Source organism: Acomys minous, assembly GCF_964271855.1.
Source record: "Acomys minous genome assembly, chromosome: 13".
Taxonomy (NCBI): Eukaryota; Metazoa; Chordata; class Mammalia; order Rodentia; family Muridae; genus Acomys; species Acomys minous.
In genome coordinates this window covers 10,060,234-10,075,129 of record NC_140495.1, presented here as the reverse complement: position 1 = coordinate 10,075,129, position 14,896 = coordinate 10,060,234, and the positions used below count along the sequence as shown (strand labels likewise).

At 41.5% G+C, this 14,896-nt stretch overlaps 1 protein-coding gene and 1 long non-coding RNA gene across 7 annotated transcripts in view; both read left to right on the top strand.

Annotated features, from left to right (window-relative positions):
- The window catches only part of UBP1 (upstream binding protein 1), a gene marked incomplete at its 5' end in the record, with an annotated part of 47,999 nt that overhangs the window by 24,951 nt on the left and 8,152 nt on the right, over positions 1–14,896 (top strand). For 5 of the 6 annotated variants that reach the window (XR_014774003.1, XM_084754803.1, XM_084754802.1 and 2 more), the window contains 6 exons: positions 1,285–1,437; positions 1,523–1,633; positions 2,074–2,181; positions 7,971–8,074; positions 10,196–10,250; positions 11,575–11,668. Coding sequence is in view for 5 of the 6 variants with exons in the window: in XM_084754803.1 (XP_084610929.1) it covers positions 1,285–1,437; positions 1,523–1,633; positions 2,074–2,181; positions 7,971–8,074; positions 10,196–10,250; positions 11,575–11,668 (625 nt within the window). The remainder of the gene's footprint in view (positions 1–1,284; positions 1,438–1,522; positions 1,634–2,073; positions 2,182–7,970; positions 8,075–10,195; positions 10,251–11,574; positions 11,669–14,896) is intronic. The other variant, XM_084754800.1, reaches the window with a different exon arrangement.
- On the top strand, positions 11,676–14,839 carry LOC311582077. The gene is made up of 2 exons (XR_014774005.1): positions 11,676–14,012; positions 14,403–14,839. It is a non-coding gene; the product is annotated as an uncharacterized lncRNA (long non-coding RNA).

Here is a 14,896-nt window from a genome sequence, read left to right as displayed (position 1 = left end):
AATGAAACTTTAAAACCTCCACAAATGAAGAGATAATGATAGTGGATTCTTTATGTGCCCATCATGTAGATGAGCAGTTACCAGTTTCTTTTCTTTCTTTCTTTCTTTATTTATTTATTTATTTATTTTATTATCATTGGTTTATTTTATTTTTTTGGACAGGGTTTTACTATGTAGCAGCTCTGGTTGGCCTGGAACTTGCTATGCAGACCAGTCTCAACTTGAGCTCACAGAGATCCACCTGGATCTTCTTCCTGAATGCTGGGATTAAAGCTTGCACCATCACACCAGACACTGCTGGCATATATTCAAACAAATCCCACTGTATGTTATCCGTAAACACCCTGTGTGTTCAAGAGATAACTTTGAAAATAACATGTTTACATATTCATTTTAATATGTACTGTGTGCAAATTTGTAAGTGGTAGAACTTTCACTACTGCATAGATATAGTCATTATACTTGTTGACCAGCTTTCGTGTTTGCAGATCATTAGCATTCAGTATTTGGGTTGTATCCAAATATTACCTATCAGTTACTGATGATATGATTCATATTGGTTGAATATTGTCAGATGCTATTAGAGTCCAGTAGAATAATTAATTTTGTAGTAAATAAAACCGATAAGACCTGACCTTATCTCAGATTGCACAACTTTATTTCAGAGGTGAACTTTCACATTGCATATGATTTGAAGAGGGCATGTCTGTGTAACAGTCTGTGGTCTTGTTGCTTGCTAAGTTTGTGTTGTACCCTCAGGCTGTTTTCTGAAGTAGGTGGGTCCTTAACATAAGTATTGTTCCCAGGATCCTGACAAGACTTGGAAAGGTTGACCTGGGGAGTCTAGATGGATAAGTAATGGGCTTTAGGGACTGAAAATTGCCCAGGAAAAGCATCGCAATATGCTGTATGCAGGGAAGTGATAGCAAAAAGCTTGCTGTCTATAGCACAGTGGAGGCAGTGGTGAAATAGGCCTTAGGCTGAATCCAAGATTGCGTGTTGTAAGGGTGGGAGGCAGGTAACACTACATACAAGTTTCTGTGCTATTTCCTCACTGGACCAAGTTTCCCATGAGAGAAGTGCTTCAGCTTGTGCCCAGTGAGTCCAGAGATGGTGGAATTCTGAAAGGAAAGCCTATATTCAGAATAATTCAGGAAATTCATGAGATAATTTGACTGTTTTGTATGTTTTAAGTGATCTTGAATGTACATCCGTGAAGGAATAAAGTAGAGAGTGCCTCAGTGGAGGTTTTTTGAATGTAGTTAGGCTTGAATTGTTTTGTAGGTACACTGCATCAGCACAGAATTCACTCCACGGAAGCATGGAGGTGAAAAAGGAGTGCCTTTTAGGATCCAAGTTGACACCTTTAAGCAGAATGAAAATGGGGAGTACACAGATCATCTTCACTCAGCTAGCTGCCAAATCAAAGTTTTTAAGGTACACAGTGGAAACCATGATGCTCAGCTTTGCTTGTAAAGCTGTGTGCAGCCAGGTGAATAACGTCATCTGCTTTTTCTTCAAGCCTAAAGGTGCGGATAGGAAACAAAAAAATGACCGAGAAAAGATGGAGAAGAGAACAGCTCATGAAAAAGAAAAGTATCAGCCATCTTATGACACCACCATCCTCACAGAGGTAATAAATACAGCACAGCATTTGGCTTTGGAGAGGAGCAGAGGCTTGCGTGTTAGCAGGACCTCACAGATGTGTTGCAACAAAGGGAGTGGGAAGGCTGGGTGGTGGACTGACATGATATTCTGAGGATTTTGTGGGCACATGTTTTACCTAAGTTTGGGGTTTTTTGAGTTTATTTGCCTGGGTGGGATCTTGAATGAAGATGCTGAAATCCCAATGAGGTCTCAGAATAGACCTGAAAACTTTGAAATGGACAAGAGATTTAAGTGGGGGCTTAGAATGTCCAATTTTTGTCACTGCTGGGGTTTTGCATTTTTTTTTAACTTTGAATCCTGTTAGTCATACATTTGTTTTATTGAGCACAAAGACATGAAACAGGGTGTTAGGTCTTTCTTTGTATAATAAAAAGACATTGACCCCAATCTTTGGTGTTTGTCCAGATGAGGCTTGAGCCTATAATTGAAGATGCAGTTGAACATGAGCAGAAAAAGTCCAGCAAGCGGACTTTGCCAGCAGACTACGGTGATTCTCTGGCAAAGCGAGGCAGTGTAAGGGCTTCTGCTTCTCTTTTCATTGTGCAAGAACCCTTGTGCAGTGTTAGATATAGGACCAACTTCCATGGAAAAATAAAGCCGAAATTGTTTTTGATGTCCATGTCTTGATTTAATTTGCTTTTGTTTAGACTTTCTGCTTTCTGTTTGTTCCTCATTGAGGAAAATTTCCTAAATCTAACACTTTAAAACAAAGCATAAACAATGTTGACCATATTGGGTGGCTTTGGAGGGAACAACACTCAGAGATGTTTTCCAACTTGTTCCCTTGTTCCCCCCCCTCTCCCTCCCTTCCCCCTTCTCCCTCACACACAACCCCTTCAAGATAATTGAAATTACTTGACTAATTTTAAATAGCTACCATTTTTATGTAGTTAAAGATAAGTTTGGCTTTTTTCAGATGCATACCTAATAAGAAAATTCTGTAGATAGTTAGATGATGACAGCAAGCTTGACATCAACATGTGCAGTGCCTGTGTCACATCCCCTGCATGCACTATACGAATGTGTGTCTGTCTGTGCTTTTAAAAGCCTCTTTGGCAGCACTGGTAAAAGAACATCTTTGACTGTGTAGTGTTTCCTCTTGGTACCTGCATTGTGATGTAATGCTTCAGACCACAGTGGTGACCTTGCTGCACTTGCCCCGGACCCTCAGGAACAAGCAGCCAGTGAGGGTTTTTAGTAGAACTTTGTCACAACTCTGTCCAGTGGTCCATGGAGGATTCTTCTGGTTGCAGATTTAAAATAGTTTGCATACCCTTATTAAATATGAGTGGAATATTAAGGATTTTCTTAAAATAACTATTTTGACCACTCTGTTCATTATTGCACTGTTTATATTGTTAGGGTCCCCAAATGGATTTTCACCCGTTACCTTTATCTGTAATTCACTGTGGACTTTGAAGGTCAATATCACAAGCACTATCACAGGGATGTCATTTCCATTTTAAAGCAGTGTTTAAAAGCTTCTTAATGCATGCGTACACCCCAGGATACTGGGAGCACATGCTGCATTTCCACTTACTTATTTATTTTTATTTATTTTTCTTTTTTAGATCACTAGCGTAGCATGGTCTGGAACTCACTATGTTGCTCAGGTTGGCTTTGAACTCATGGCAGTACTCCTGCCTCAGCCTCCTGGGGACTAGGAATTGCAGGTGTGAGCCACTATGCCTGGTTCTATATTTTCTTTAACTGAGCTGTTCTGGTTTAAATCAGAGGTAGTCAGAACCACTGAATGCTCCTTTTCCCAAATGCCTGCCCTCCAGTTTTATGTTATATCATCTTCTAGTTTTTCTGAAAACTTAAAAATGTTTTTAATAATTTTTTGAGGGGCTCATGGGAGCTTAAGTCACTTGCCATATAACTTGCCTGCAAGAAAGAACTTAGCTAATTTAAAGACGTTGGTTCTGGTGTTATAACCCAGAGCCAATCTGAAAATGAGGAAGTCAGTGGTAAATTCTTAATGCTTCTTAAGTCTGAATATGCAAAACGTCAGCAGTTCATGCCTGGGATTTCACATCTTCTTAAGTGTGTCCCCTGCCGCCCTGGCTGCATTTGGTTTGTGTATGATGCTTCTAAAGTTGGTTGGACCTCAGGCTGGAAACATGTTTTCAAAATGCACGGTCCTGAACAAGAATCCCTTAACCAAGAACATAGCTGGAGCACTTCATGTGTCTCTTCAAATGCCTGTGGCGGGGCTGGGGGGTGGGCAGCCTTTCTTGCAGCTCTGGACAGTTAACAGTTGGCTTTTAGTTAAAGAGCTATATATCCAGAAGTCCTGACAAAATCTAAAAGGTGCTGGATGGCAGGGTCCCACACTGAATTGTCACTCCTACTCGTTCCCAGGAGATGATGCATAACAAAACCCTTTGTGTGTCTTTGGATCTTTGGCTCACCCCTGGGCTGCAATGTTTGATGTCAACACTGGGTCCTCATTCTTTAGTCTCTGTGGGAAAACACTACATTTGAACTACCCTGAAACCGGAACTGCACAGGTCCAGACCATTGGCAGTAGCGTCAGGAGCATTAGCACTGTACTTACCTCAGCTTGCTGATAACAACACCTCTGGGCTACGGGTGCCCACTAGTGGTACAGTGCTTGCTGAGCACACATAAGATTCTGCATCTGCTCTCCAGCCCCATAAAGCAAACAAAACCCCAAATTAAAAACTCCTTGCGATAGTAAAAGCATCTAAATTTGTAAACGTGAAGTAGATGAGTGTATGGTGAGTAAATGGGCTGCCTCCACTGTGCCATACTGACTTGAAGTTTGGGGATAGCTCTGTTTTCTCAAAGAACTGGCAATAATTACCAAGGTAAATGTGTTTGGGGGAGGCGTTTCTTTGAGTATCAAGAGTTATCTGGATGTGTATGCTTGGTCATACTGTAATATATTTATTAGGAGAAAGCTGGTGTAACAGGAAATCCTTGCTTGTAGTAAAGTGACAGTCCACGCTCCTTTGGTTAGATATGCTGGTACAGCTTTATACCGTGTAAGCTGAGGAGAAAGTGATACTTAGCAAGGTAAAAAACAAAGGCCCTACTCTTAAAACAACAGGTATTTTAGTGTGGAATGTCATGTGTAGGAAGGTCACTCCTAGAGTTGACTAGCCATGCTACTTTCTGGTAGTGGTCTTAGGAACAGCGTCTACAGTGAATTTTTTTCCCTCTTTTTTTTTGAAGGTCCATGCTTGGGTAGATGTGCAGACTGTTGAGGATTTATCTCTCTTTCCCTATTTATGCTTGTGTTTATTAGGGGCTAAGACATGTGGTTTCTGTCTGAAGCGGCTCTTAGTTCAAGCTCTGTGCTTCACATTAGTGGTCACAACACTTTGCTAAGAATATGAACAAGATGATTTTTTTCCCTTAAAAAAACAAACAAACAAACAAACTACAAAGTGAGTCCAGGACAGCCAAAGCTATACAGAGAAACCCTGTCTCAGAAAAAAACAAAAACAAAAAACCAAACTGGCAACCAAATGTTTCACTGTAAATTTGAACAGTTGCAAAAAAAAGCATTTCTTGGCATGATGAATATTTGTTATTTATAATTCTTAAGTTACAACTGTTAAAAGTTATCTCTGTGAGTTTAAGGCCAGCCTGATCTACAGAGCAAGTTCCAGGACAGCCAGGGCTACACGGAGAAACCCTGTCTCAAAGAGACAAAACTATTAAAAACTTAGAACTATTACTAATCTGGATGAAAAGGCCTACAGGATTCAAGTATCATAGACATTTCAAATTCCTTTTGTTTAATACAGAATTTTACTCTGCTCTCTTCTCTTGGTCTCACCATTGTATTCTGTTCCTTTTAAATGTTGCCTTAATGTGATATATTCCTTTATGCCTGCAAGTCTTTTCATGATAACTTCAATTGTTTTAAAGGTTTACTTATTTTTATTTTATATGTATGAGCATTTTTGCCTACCTGCATGTCTGTGCACCACATGTGTGCAGTGCCCAGGAGGCCAGAAGAGGGCATCGGATCCTCTGGAACTGGAATTACAGATTGTTGTAAGCCACCATGTAGGTGCTGAGAACATATCCCAGATTCTTGGTAAGAACACGTGCTCTTCACTACTGAGCATCTCTTGAGCCCAATAACCCCAGTTCCTTACAATAAAATTGTTGGGATTTTTATTCTTACTCTATAGCCCTGGCTGGCCTTGAACTCATGGTAGTTTTCCTTGATTGGGCTCCTGAATTCGGGATTACAGTTATAAGTGACCACCACTCCCGGATACAATAGATTCTTGTAAATTGGGAAGAAAGCTGTGTTGCTTTAATTTTTGTTTTGTTTTTTAGTTAGGGTTTCATGTAGCTGAGGTTGGCCTTAAATTTCTGATTCTCCTCCCAAGCCTGTTACAGACATGTGCTTGAAACCTGACTTGAAATTTAATTTTTAAAATTTCTTAGGACTATAGATTAAGCTTGGGTAAGAATTAAATATTGGTCCAAGCCCAGCAGCCTGAGTTTGATCTCTAAGACTCCAGTGGTGGAAGGAGAGAACAGACTCCCCAAAGTGTCCTCTGACCTCCACATATATGGCATGTCATGCACATATGCACGCATGCCCACACAAATGTATTTTTAAAAAGAAAAATTCATTAGGACAAGTTTATTAAAACAATTATACAAATTGCATAGAGACATGACAGACATTTTGTTGTTGTTGTTGTTTTGTTTTTGTTTTTGTTTTTAGAGACAGGGCTTCTCTGTGTAAGAGCCTTGGCTGTCCTGAAACTCTCTTTGTAGACCAGGCTGGCCTCAAACAAACATTGATCATCTGCCTCTGCCTCCTGAGTGCTGGGCCAGACATAATTTTTAAGTATTAACATATTTTATGTATGAGTGCTCTATCTGCATGTACCCCTGCATGCCAGAAGAGGACATCACATCCCATTATAGATGGTTATGAGCCACCGTGTGGGTGCTGGGACTTAAACTCAGGACCTCTAGAAGATCAGCCAGTGTTCTTAACTGCCGAGCCATCTCTCCATCTCCCAGATACAATTTTTTTAAGACTAGGCTAGGCTGGCCTGGAACATCTTGAGTGCTAAGATAATAGATGTGTCACCATGTCCAGCTTAGATTTTTTTTTTTTTAAAAAAATGGGTCTGAGAAATTTTGTTTAGATAACATTTGTCAATATCATTCAAGATTTGGCATTCGTTGTGAGTCCTCTACAGATACAGCAGTGATCTTTGTAGATGATTTAGTATCTGCCAGGTGACCATAGGTCCTCCTGAGTACAATAGAGTAAGAAGTGAAAGCCACATTGCTTAGTGAAAAACTTTTGAAGTCATTAGAATCATATGTTTCAGGAGTGGCTAGCCTATTGTCATTTGGTTGGATGTGGAGTCCTGAGCCCCAGTGCTGAGGTTAGATGTGATGCCTTTCTTTTCTCAAATGAGAGCAGGCTGCTTATAAAGGGGAGCTCTTGAAACTGACACCCTTAGCAGAATACCTGTAGAAAGAATCCTGGGTGTTAGGTAGACCTTTGTGAAGCTCAGCAGGGATGGTTTCTTCTTGATTACTGTAGCCTGCTTAGCATGCCCCGAGCCTTCACTTACCAGATTTGCTAACTGTAATGTGTTTCTGTATCTGCTCTGTCTCTTGTCAGAACTTTGCCTAAGGTTGAGAGATACTCAGTTCACCATATCCCATTCAGAACACATACACATACCTGGCAGCATACACATAATTGATATGCTTTCCTGTTCAGTATGGTAGCCTGTTCAGTAAATCTTATTTATATCAAGGTGGGTACTGATGAGTACTGATGAGGCTGCACTGGCAGGCACAGAGAACAGTAAATAGGAACTAGCTACACCCAGAGCATTGTGTGACGTCAGATGTTGCTTGTGAATCCCTTCTTGTCTGCTGTTTTGAAACCTTGAGCTGTGTCTGCTGGAGCATCTGACAGAAGATACTGGGTGGGGGGGGGGGGGAGAGACAGAGAGAGAGAGAGAGAGAGAGAGAGAGAGAGAGAGAGAGAGAGAGAGAATGAACGAACATGTACGTGTGCACATGCGTGCTCGAATGTGTAGAAGCTTTTAGAAAGCAAATGTCTTTATAAATGTTGCTGTTATCATCACTCAGGTCATCTTTAAGCTAAAAGTGTGTCTTTTGCTGCACAGGGTGAATTTGACACATGTCTGTAGGTACCATGCATCTGGTGCTTTATAAGTGCGTATTGGGTTAGTTAGAGACCGGATTACAAAAGTGCTTCTTCCACACACTTAAAGAGCATGTCATTAACTTATTTCTGTTTCTATCCTTAGTGTTCTCCATGGCCTGACACCCCTACAGCCTATGTGAATAACAGCCCTTCCCCAGCACCCACTTTCACCGCCACACAACAGAGCACGTGCAGTGTCCCAGACAGGTACCTGGTTTGTGTGGCCGTGTGCTTGCACCTAACTGTTGCTCCTGCAAGTCCCTATCCATGCGGCCTCATTTCTGTGTGTTTGTCTCAGGTGTTGGAAAATAGCCTATGTTTAGGTCATAGGACAGTCTTCACCTGACAGTCTTTGTGCACCTAGTCCTGTCTCTCACACTTTGACAGCTATGGTAACTGTAGAAAGGAGGTAGAGGGGCAGTTTCATCAGAGACTGAAACAGGAAATTTATGAGTTTGAGGTCAGTCTGGTGGCTATATGACAAGACCCTATCTGAAAAAAAGAAAGAGGAGTTTTAAAGATAGCCAAGGAATTGTCTTTGAGAGATTTAAGAATGCCTTAGCTGAGTTCAGTTATGGACACAGGGTGAGTGATTAGTGTGAGGCTCTGGTAGGAATATATTATTAAGATTTCATCGATTACAAAGCACAGTGGGCTTTGTGTTTGCCACATGACAGATCAATATACTGTTTCTTACCCTTTCTAGAGATGTAGGGGTTTTTTGTTTGTTTTTGTTTTTGTGTCCCATGCACGCCCCCTACCACCCCCACCCTCACTCCCATCCCCACCCCCCAAACAGTTTCTTTGTGTAGCTCTGGCTGCCCTGGACTCACTTTGTAGACCAGGCTGTCCTCAAACTCAGAGTGATTGAACTGTCTTTGCCTCTCTGAGTGTTTGGATTAAATGTGTACATCACCACGCCCAGCTTCTTTCTCTCTTTTTTTGGTTTCACAAATGTAGTTTTAGTTGTATATTTAAGATTAAAGGAAAGACCTTCTGTTTTCTAAAGACTATATAGCTTTCAAATTGGGACCTCTGGATTTTGTTGAATATGGTATCTGGCTTTTGCAGCTGGGAGTCCAGGGAATTCAGATGGGAGCTGCCTAGGTCCAAGGCCTCTATCAGCCTTTGGCTCCTGCAGCCCTGCTGGAGGACAATAGTTCAGAAGTTCCTGCTTCTAGGAAGTTTCTTACGGGGCAGAAAAAAATTATGAAAGCTTGAGATGGCAGGGGAAAGTTCTGTGTGTAATGTATAGTCTTTTGTTGACAGGATCAGGTAAGAAAAATTAGAAAATTCTGCTTTCTCTCTGTGGAGATGGAAGAACTAGCTAGGAGCCAGTGTCTATAAGTAGACACATTCTCATGAACCAGAGGGACCAGAGAGCCAGTGTGTAACACACAAGAAGTCTCTTGTGTTTCCTGTCTGCATATGTTAGCAGGTGGCTGGGATCTTAAAGCTTCAAATTGTATACCTTAATTGTCCAGAAGTTTCCTGGGAGCCCACTGTGTTCCCAGTATGGTCCCATGTGCTAAGAGATATATATGACCAGACAAACGGGCTTAAGTTCTGGTGAATGGAGAGTAATGGAAGGCCTAGGAGGCAAGGAGCTGGTGAGAAAGGAACTCTGCTCAGGAATGGGGAAGGTGCATGTTTTCTGTGCAGTCATTTGCAGTTTTCTTTATACATTAGGCTCACAAAGATGGTGGCATGTGTTTGTTTTGTGTCCTCATTACTCATGGGTGGATATATTAATTAACAAGGAAGATTTATATATTTACCTAGATCACTGATATTTTGTTGTTGGTTTGGTTTGGTTTGGTTTGGTTTTTCGAGACAGGGTCTCTTGTGTAGCCTTGGCTGTCCTGGACTCGCTTTGTAGACCAGGCTGGCCTTGAACTCACAGCGATCCACCTGCCTCTGCCTCCCGAGTGTTGGAATTAGGGGCGTGCACCACCACACCTGGCTAGATCACTGTTTCTTATAGCTTATAATTTTCTTAGAATGTTTTGTGGTTATTTTTAGCTGTTTATCTTATTAATTTCACATATTTTCCTAACTAAAACAAATGCATACCTTCCTCATTTTCCTGGCACTCATACAGAGGGCACACTTTCCAGTGACTACTCACACATGGTGATGCTGTTGCTATGTCTGTCACATCCTCATACTTTCCCTACTGTGTTGCATTCTTGTTGCAAGCTCACATAGCTCTTTCCACAGTGTTGTCCTATTCCATCCGATTTCAAATTGCCTATGCAATAGCCTTTAGTTTCTTAACTTAAAAGAAAAAAAAAGTTAAAAACCATTCCTTCCTTTTCCTTTCTCTAGCAATTCTTCATCCCCAAATCACCAGGGAGATGGAGTTGCACAGGCGCCTGGGGAAGTAAGTATCATTCTCTAAACCTGTGAAATACCTGCTAGGGTCTTACATTTTAAAGATTCTAGCCAAGTTATGTGAGGTGCTCCACCGTCAGATTGTGTTCTGACTTCACATTTTAAAGCCTTTTTAGTTTTGCATAAACATTCTTCATGATGTGATGCAGCAGAGAGGGCCAAAAACTAAAGGCATCCAGGGCACCTTCCTCCTTCCCCTCAGGAAAACCTTTTTACATCTCCATCCCTTATTCCACTTGGATTTTCTCTTGTAAGGAAGCCCGTTCGTGTGTCTGGGATCAACTGTTCATAGTCTTTTCACACTGCAGCTTTGAGAAAACTCCATCCCTTGATTTGTGTTGTCTCAGTGTGCAGTTACTGCTGTAGAAAAGTATCAATAGCTTCATTTCATATAAACACCAGTAACTTCCAGACACTTGTGCAGAGGACTGACAGCACAGTTGGTATTTAAGTAATCTGAACCAGTTCTGCAAGTGGCTGTGTTTTGTATTACTGTGACGATACGGAAATGTAGTGCATTACAATTTAAAGTGATTGTAATAATAACTTCTTGATTTCTACATTCCCGCTCTGACCCTTCTTTGGGATTTTCCTTTCCGAAGCAACTTTTCCGTGCTCTTACTACATATGCCTTTTCAGTAGGAATCCAGAAGTGTTAGATTGAATGGGAAAGCACTCAATGCATCCGGGATTGGGGTCACAGATTGAAACATCTCCTATGTCACATGTTCTGGAGGTTACATCTGTCAGTGACAACAGGGAGCTTCCTTATGCATTCTTCATTTGCTGCTGTTTAAGTTGACAACGTCCTTCCCAATTAAAATTCACTTACACCTCCTGCCTTCGTGGTTCTGGTATTCACTTTACCTTGTAATAGAAGTAGCCTGTTGCTGCCAGAATAAGAGCATTGCTTTGGGCAAATTAAAATGCATGTCCTTTCTTAATACATTAGGAAGGGGAAATAAAGTACACAAGCCCAAGTCTAAACTTTAGTACTTTTCCATGCAGATATGTGCACATGTGAGAGGGTGTCCAGTTTGTCCAGTGATTGTTCTTTAGAGAGTTGGACCATTATATTGTGTGTTTGCTAATCATTGACTGTAGTCCCAAAAAAGCCTTGTGAAAATGTTATGCCCTATGTAACAGCAGAGCAACATAAAATAAAACTACATTCTACATTCTATAACCCCCCCCACACACAAATTTTTTTTTCTTCATGATGTGCCAGTGACTTGGGTTCTGTTTTTTGTTTGTTTTTTCAAGTTTGAATAGTTTTATCTATGCTCCCCCCTCCCTTTTTTTTTCATTCATAGCAAATTCAGCCTTCAGCTACAACCCAGGAAACACAGCAGTGGCTGCTCAAAAATAGATTTTCTTCTTACACAAGACTGTTCTCTAATTTTTCAGGTATGTATGTATGTGTGTATGCATGAGAGTATTTTATTTGTTTTTGTTGTTTTTATTAACTAAGAATTTTTGAAACTTTTTAAATGATTTTAGATAAATATATTACAAACAAGAAAAAATGTATCTTCTCCTAGTTTTCCTCAGTTGTGACGTCTGTTAAATTCCTTCCAAACCAGGAAATTAACATTTTTCTAGTTCACTCACTGTAGATGTATTTAGTGCTATGTGGTATTTTTGCTCTGTTTATTTTTATTACTTTACCATTAGGTATGTAAGTGTATGGCTGTATCTGGGTATATGCACATGTGTGCAGGTGCCCTCAGCAGCCCTCAGTGTCAGGTCCTCTGAGGCTGTAGGGAGTGGTTATGAGTTCCCCAACATGGCTTCTACGACCCGAGTTCAGCTCTTCTACAAGAGCAGCAAGTGCTCTTAACTGCTGGTAAGCCATCTCTCTAGCCCCAGTTCTAACTTATTTTGAGATAATATTTTGCTTAATGATAAGCTGTAAAGACAATTGGGAGATGATCCAGCATATAGTCTCTCAGTTTCTCACAGCGTAGAGTATCACAGCCAGAAGTCAGCACTAGTACCCTCAGTATATAGACCTGTCACCGAGACGTGAGTATAGCTGTGCAGCCACCACTGCAGTGAAGATACAGGTGTATGATGTCTGTTTGCATAGGTGCTCTCTGTCCTTCTGTTCCTTTGTAAAGTCACTCCCCCACCCCCACCCCCCACACACCCCTTGCCCACACACATTGAACTGTCCTGCCTATGGTTTGGTCATTCTGAGAATGTTTTGTTGTTGGTGGTGGTGGATTTTGTTTGTGGTTTTTTTGAGACAGGGTTTCTCTGTGTAGTCTTGGCTGTCCTGGACTCACTTTGTAGAACAGGCTGGCCTCAAACTCACAAAGATCCGCCTGCCTCTGCCTCCAGAGTGCTGGAATTAAAGGCGTGCGCCACAAGGCCTGGACATTCTGAGAATGTTAAATGAAACCCTATAGTATATGACCCTTTGAATCTGGCCTTTTCTTCTTCTGCCTTATATCAGGTCCCACAAGGCTTCTCTCTGTCCTGTGGCTTGAGCCTTCTCACGTAGAGTAGTATCCCATTTGTGTGGCTTTGCTCAGGTATAGGTGTCATAGATAGCCTGCTGTTTTTCTGTACACGGAGCTAAGGGAGTGTTCTGGTGGGACTTTAGGTGTCAAACAGCACTGCCTCAGGTCTTCAAAATATCCCTGGCCCTTGTACCTTTTCCCAAAGTACATTTGCTAATGTGTTCTGATGAAACATTCAGAGAAATGTGGCCCACATGAATGTGGCAGCTAGCATTCCTTTTCCCTGTGTATGGAGCTGTTGAAACCGTCTAAGAGGACAGATATGTGTGCACATACCCAGCTGAAGGAAAGCCTGGCTTTACAAACAGAGTTTCTATGATGTTTCTTATATTGTTTGTACATTAGGTAGTTATTCCTTGTGTAGCTCTTGAACTATCACATGGAAATAATTTGCTAGCTGGGATCCACATTTTTATATGATTAAATAAAGCCTTTAATATGTGAAAGCCTAGAAGTTACAGAATTCAATATGGGAGAGGGATGTCATGAGCCCTTGTTGGACAAGTGGATGAAAAGCACAGCCCTTAGAACAGCCTCTGACAGCTGGAAACCCTGCCTGTTATTACGAGCCAGTTCTGTGGAGCTGTAATATTTTTTTCCATGTGTGCAGTGATCGCAAGGCTTGGTATTCTGCTTTTTCTCTAACCCAGGGCCTTCCTCTGGAGATTCATACAGGGCTGCTCTTTGGCATATCACCTGAGCCACAACACTTTGAGAATAGCAAGGACAGTGAGGTCTCTTAGGCAGTCAGCCACATGTGGAGAGCTGTGATAAGCTATCTGTCTGTCCCTTTTTCTTCATGGGTTACAGATGTCACAACTGAGATCCCTGCTTCAGAGCTATGTATAATAATCTCAGTAGATAGAGAATCTCTTTCTCTGTTTTATTCTAAGAGTGACTCCATATAGGCTCACATCTCATGAGTTAGGCTTCTCTGGTCTCTATTCCTTTGACAAGCTGGAACTCTGTCAGGCTGTCCCATTTGACCCTTTGTCGGGGGAGGGGAACGGACAACACCATTATCTTGCTACATATGGGAGTTGATTTTTTGTTTTTTGTTTTTTGTTTTTGTTTTTGTTTTTTTTGATACAGGGTTTCTTTGTGTAGTGTTAGCTGTCCTGCACTCACTTTGTAGACCCAGCTGGCCTTGAACTCCCAGTGATCTGCCTGCCTCTGCCTCCTGCGTGCTGAGATTAAAGGCGTGCGCCACCACCGCCCAGCTGGGAGTTGATATCTATTGTATGAAGTCATACCTGGCATTTTGGAAGTATGGCCAGGCATGGTGGCACACATCTGTAATCCCAGGTGGGTCGCTGTGAGTTCGAGGCCAGCCTGGTCTACAAAGCGAGTCTAGGACAGCCAGAGCTGCACAGAGAAACCTGTCTCAAAAAGCCAGGATTCTTGAAGTATGGGTCTTGGATGAAATTAAAATAATGCTCTTTTCTGTCATGCAGGCAAGTACTGTATACATAATAAATAAATAAATCTTGAAAAAATATTTTAAAAAAAGAATAAAACCAAGATTTTTGTGGACATGTCCAAATGTAATGCTTATTGAGTACGTGAAGAACTTACTATGACCACCCCAACTTCACTGTTACCCAGTGCTTGTGTAGTCATGTATCTACTTCTCTCGTACACATACCACATACTGGCCTTGTTGTTGCTTTTGTTTTTTGTTTTCGAGACAGAGTTTCTCTGTGTAGCCTTGGCTGTTCTGGACTCGATTTGTAGACCTGAGTGGGAACTCACAGTGATGCCTCTGCCTCCCAAGTGCTGGGATTAAAGGCGTGTGATACTACGCCCAGCTGGGCTTGTTGCTTTTAAGGCAAATCCTAGATACCAAGTACTTACAGAAGAGATCTGAAAGAACAGGGTGATTTTCTACTATACTTAGAACTGGCTGTGCAGATGGAGCTATAACAGTGTCTAGCTTGAGACTGCACATGGTGGTGTAATGAGACCCAGTTTCCACTTTGCTTCCAACTCACTGGTGACTTTGAGCAAATTCCCCAGATGCTAAAATTCCATTTATATTCCAAAAAAAAAGAAAGAAAGAAAGAAAGAAAAAAAAAGAAAAGCAGCAGCAGGGAAGTGGGGAGAGGCTGGG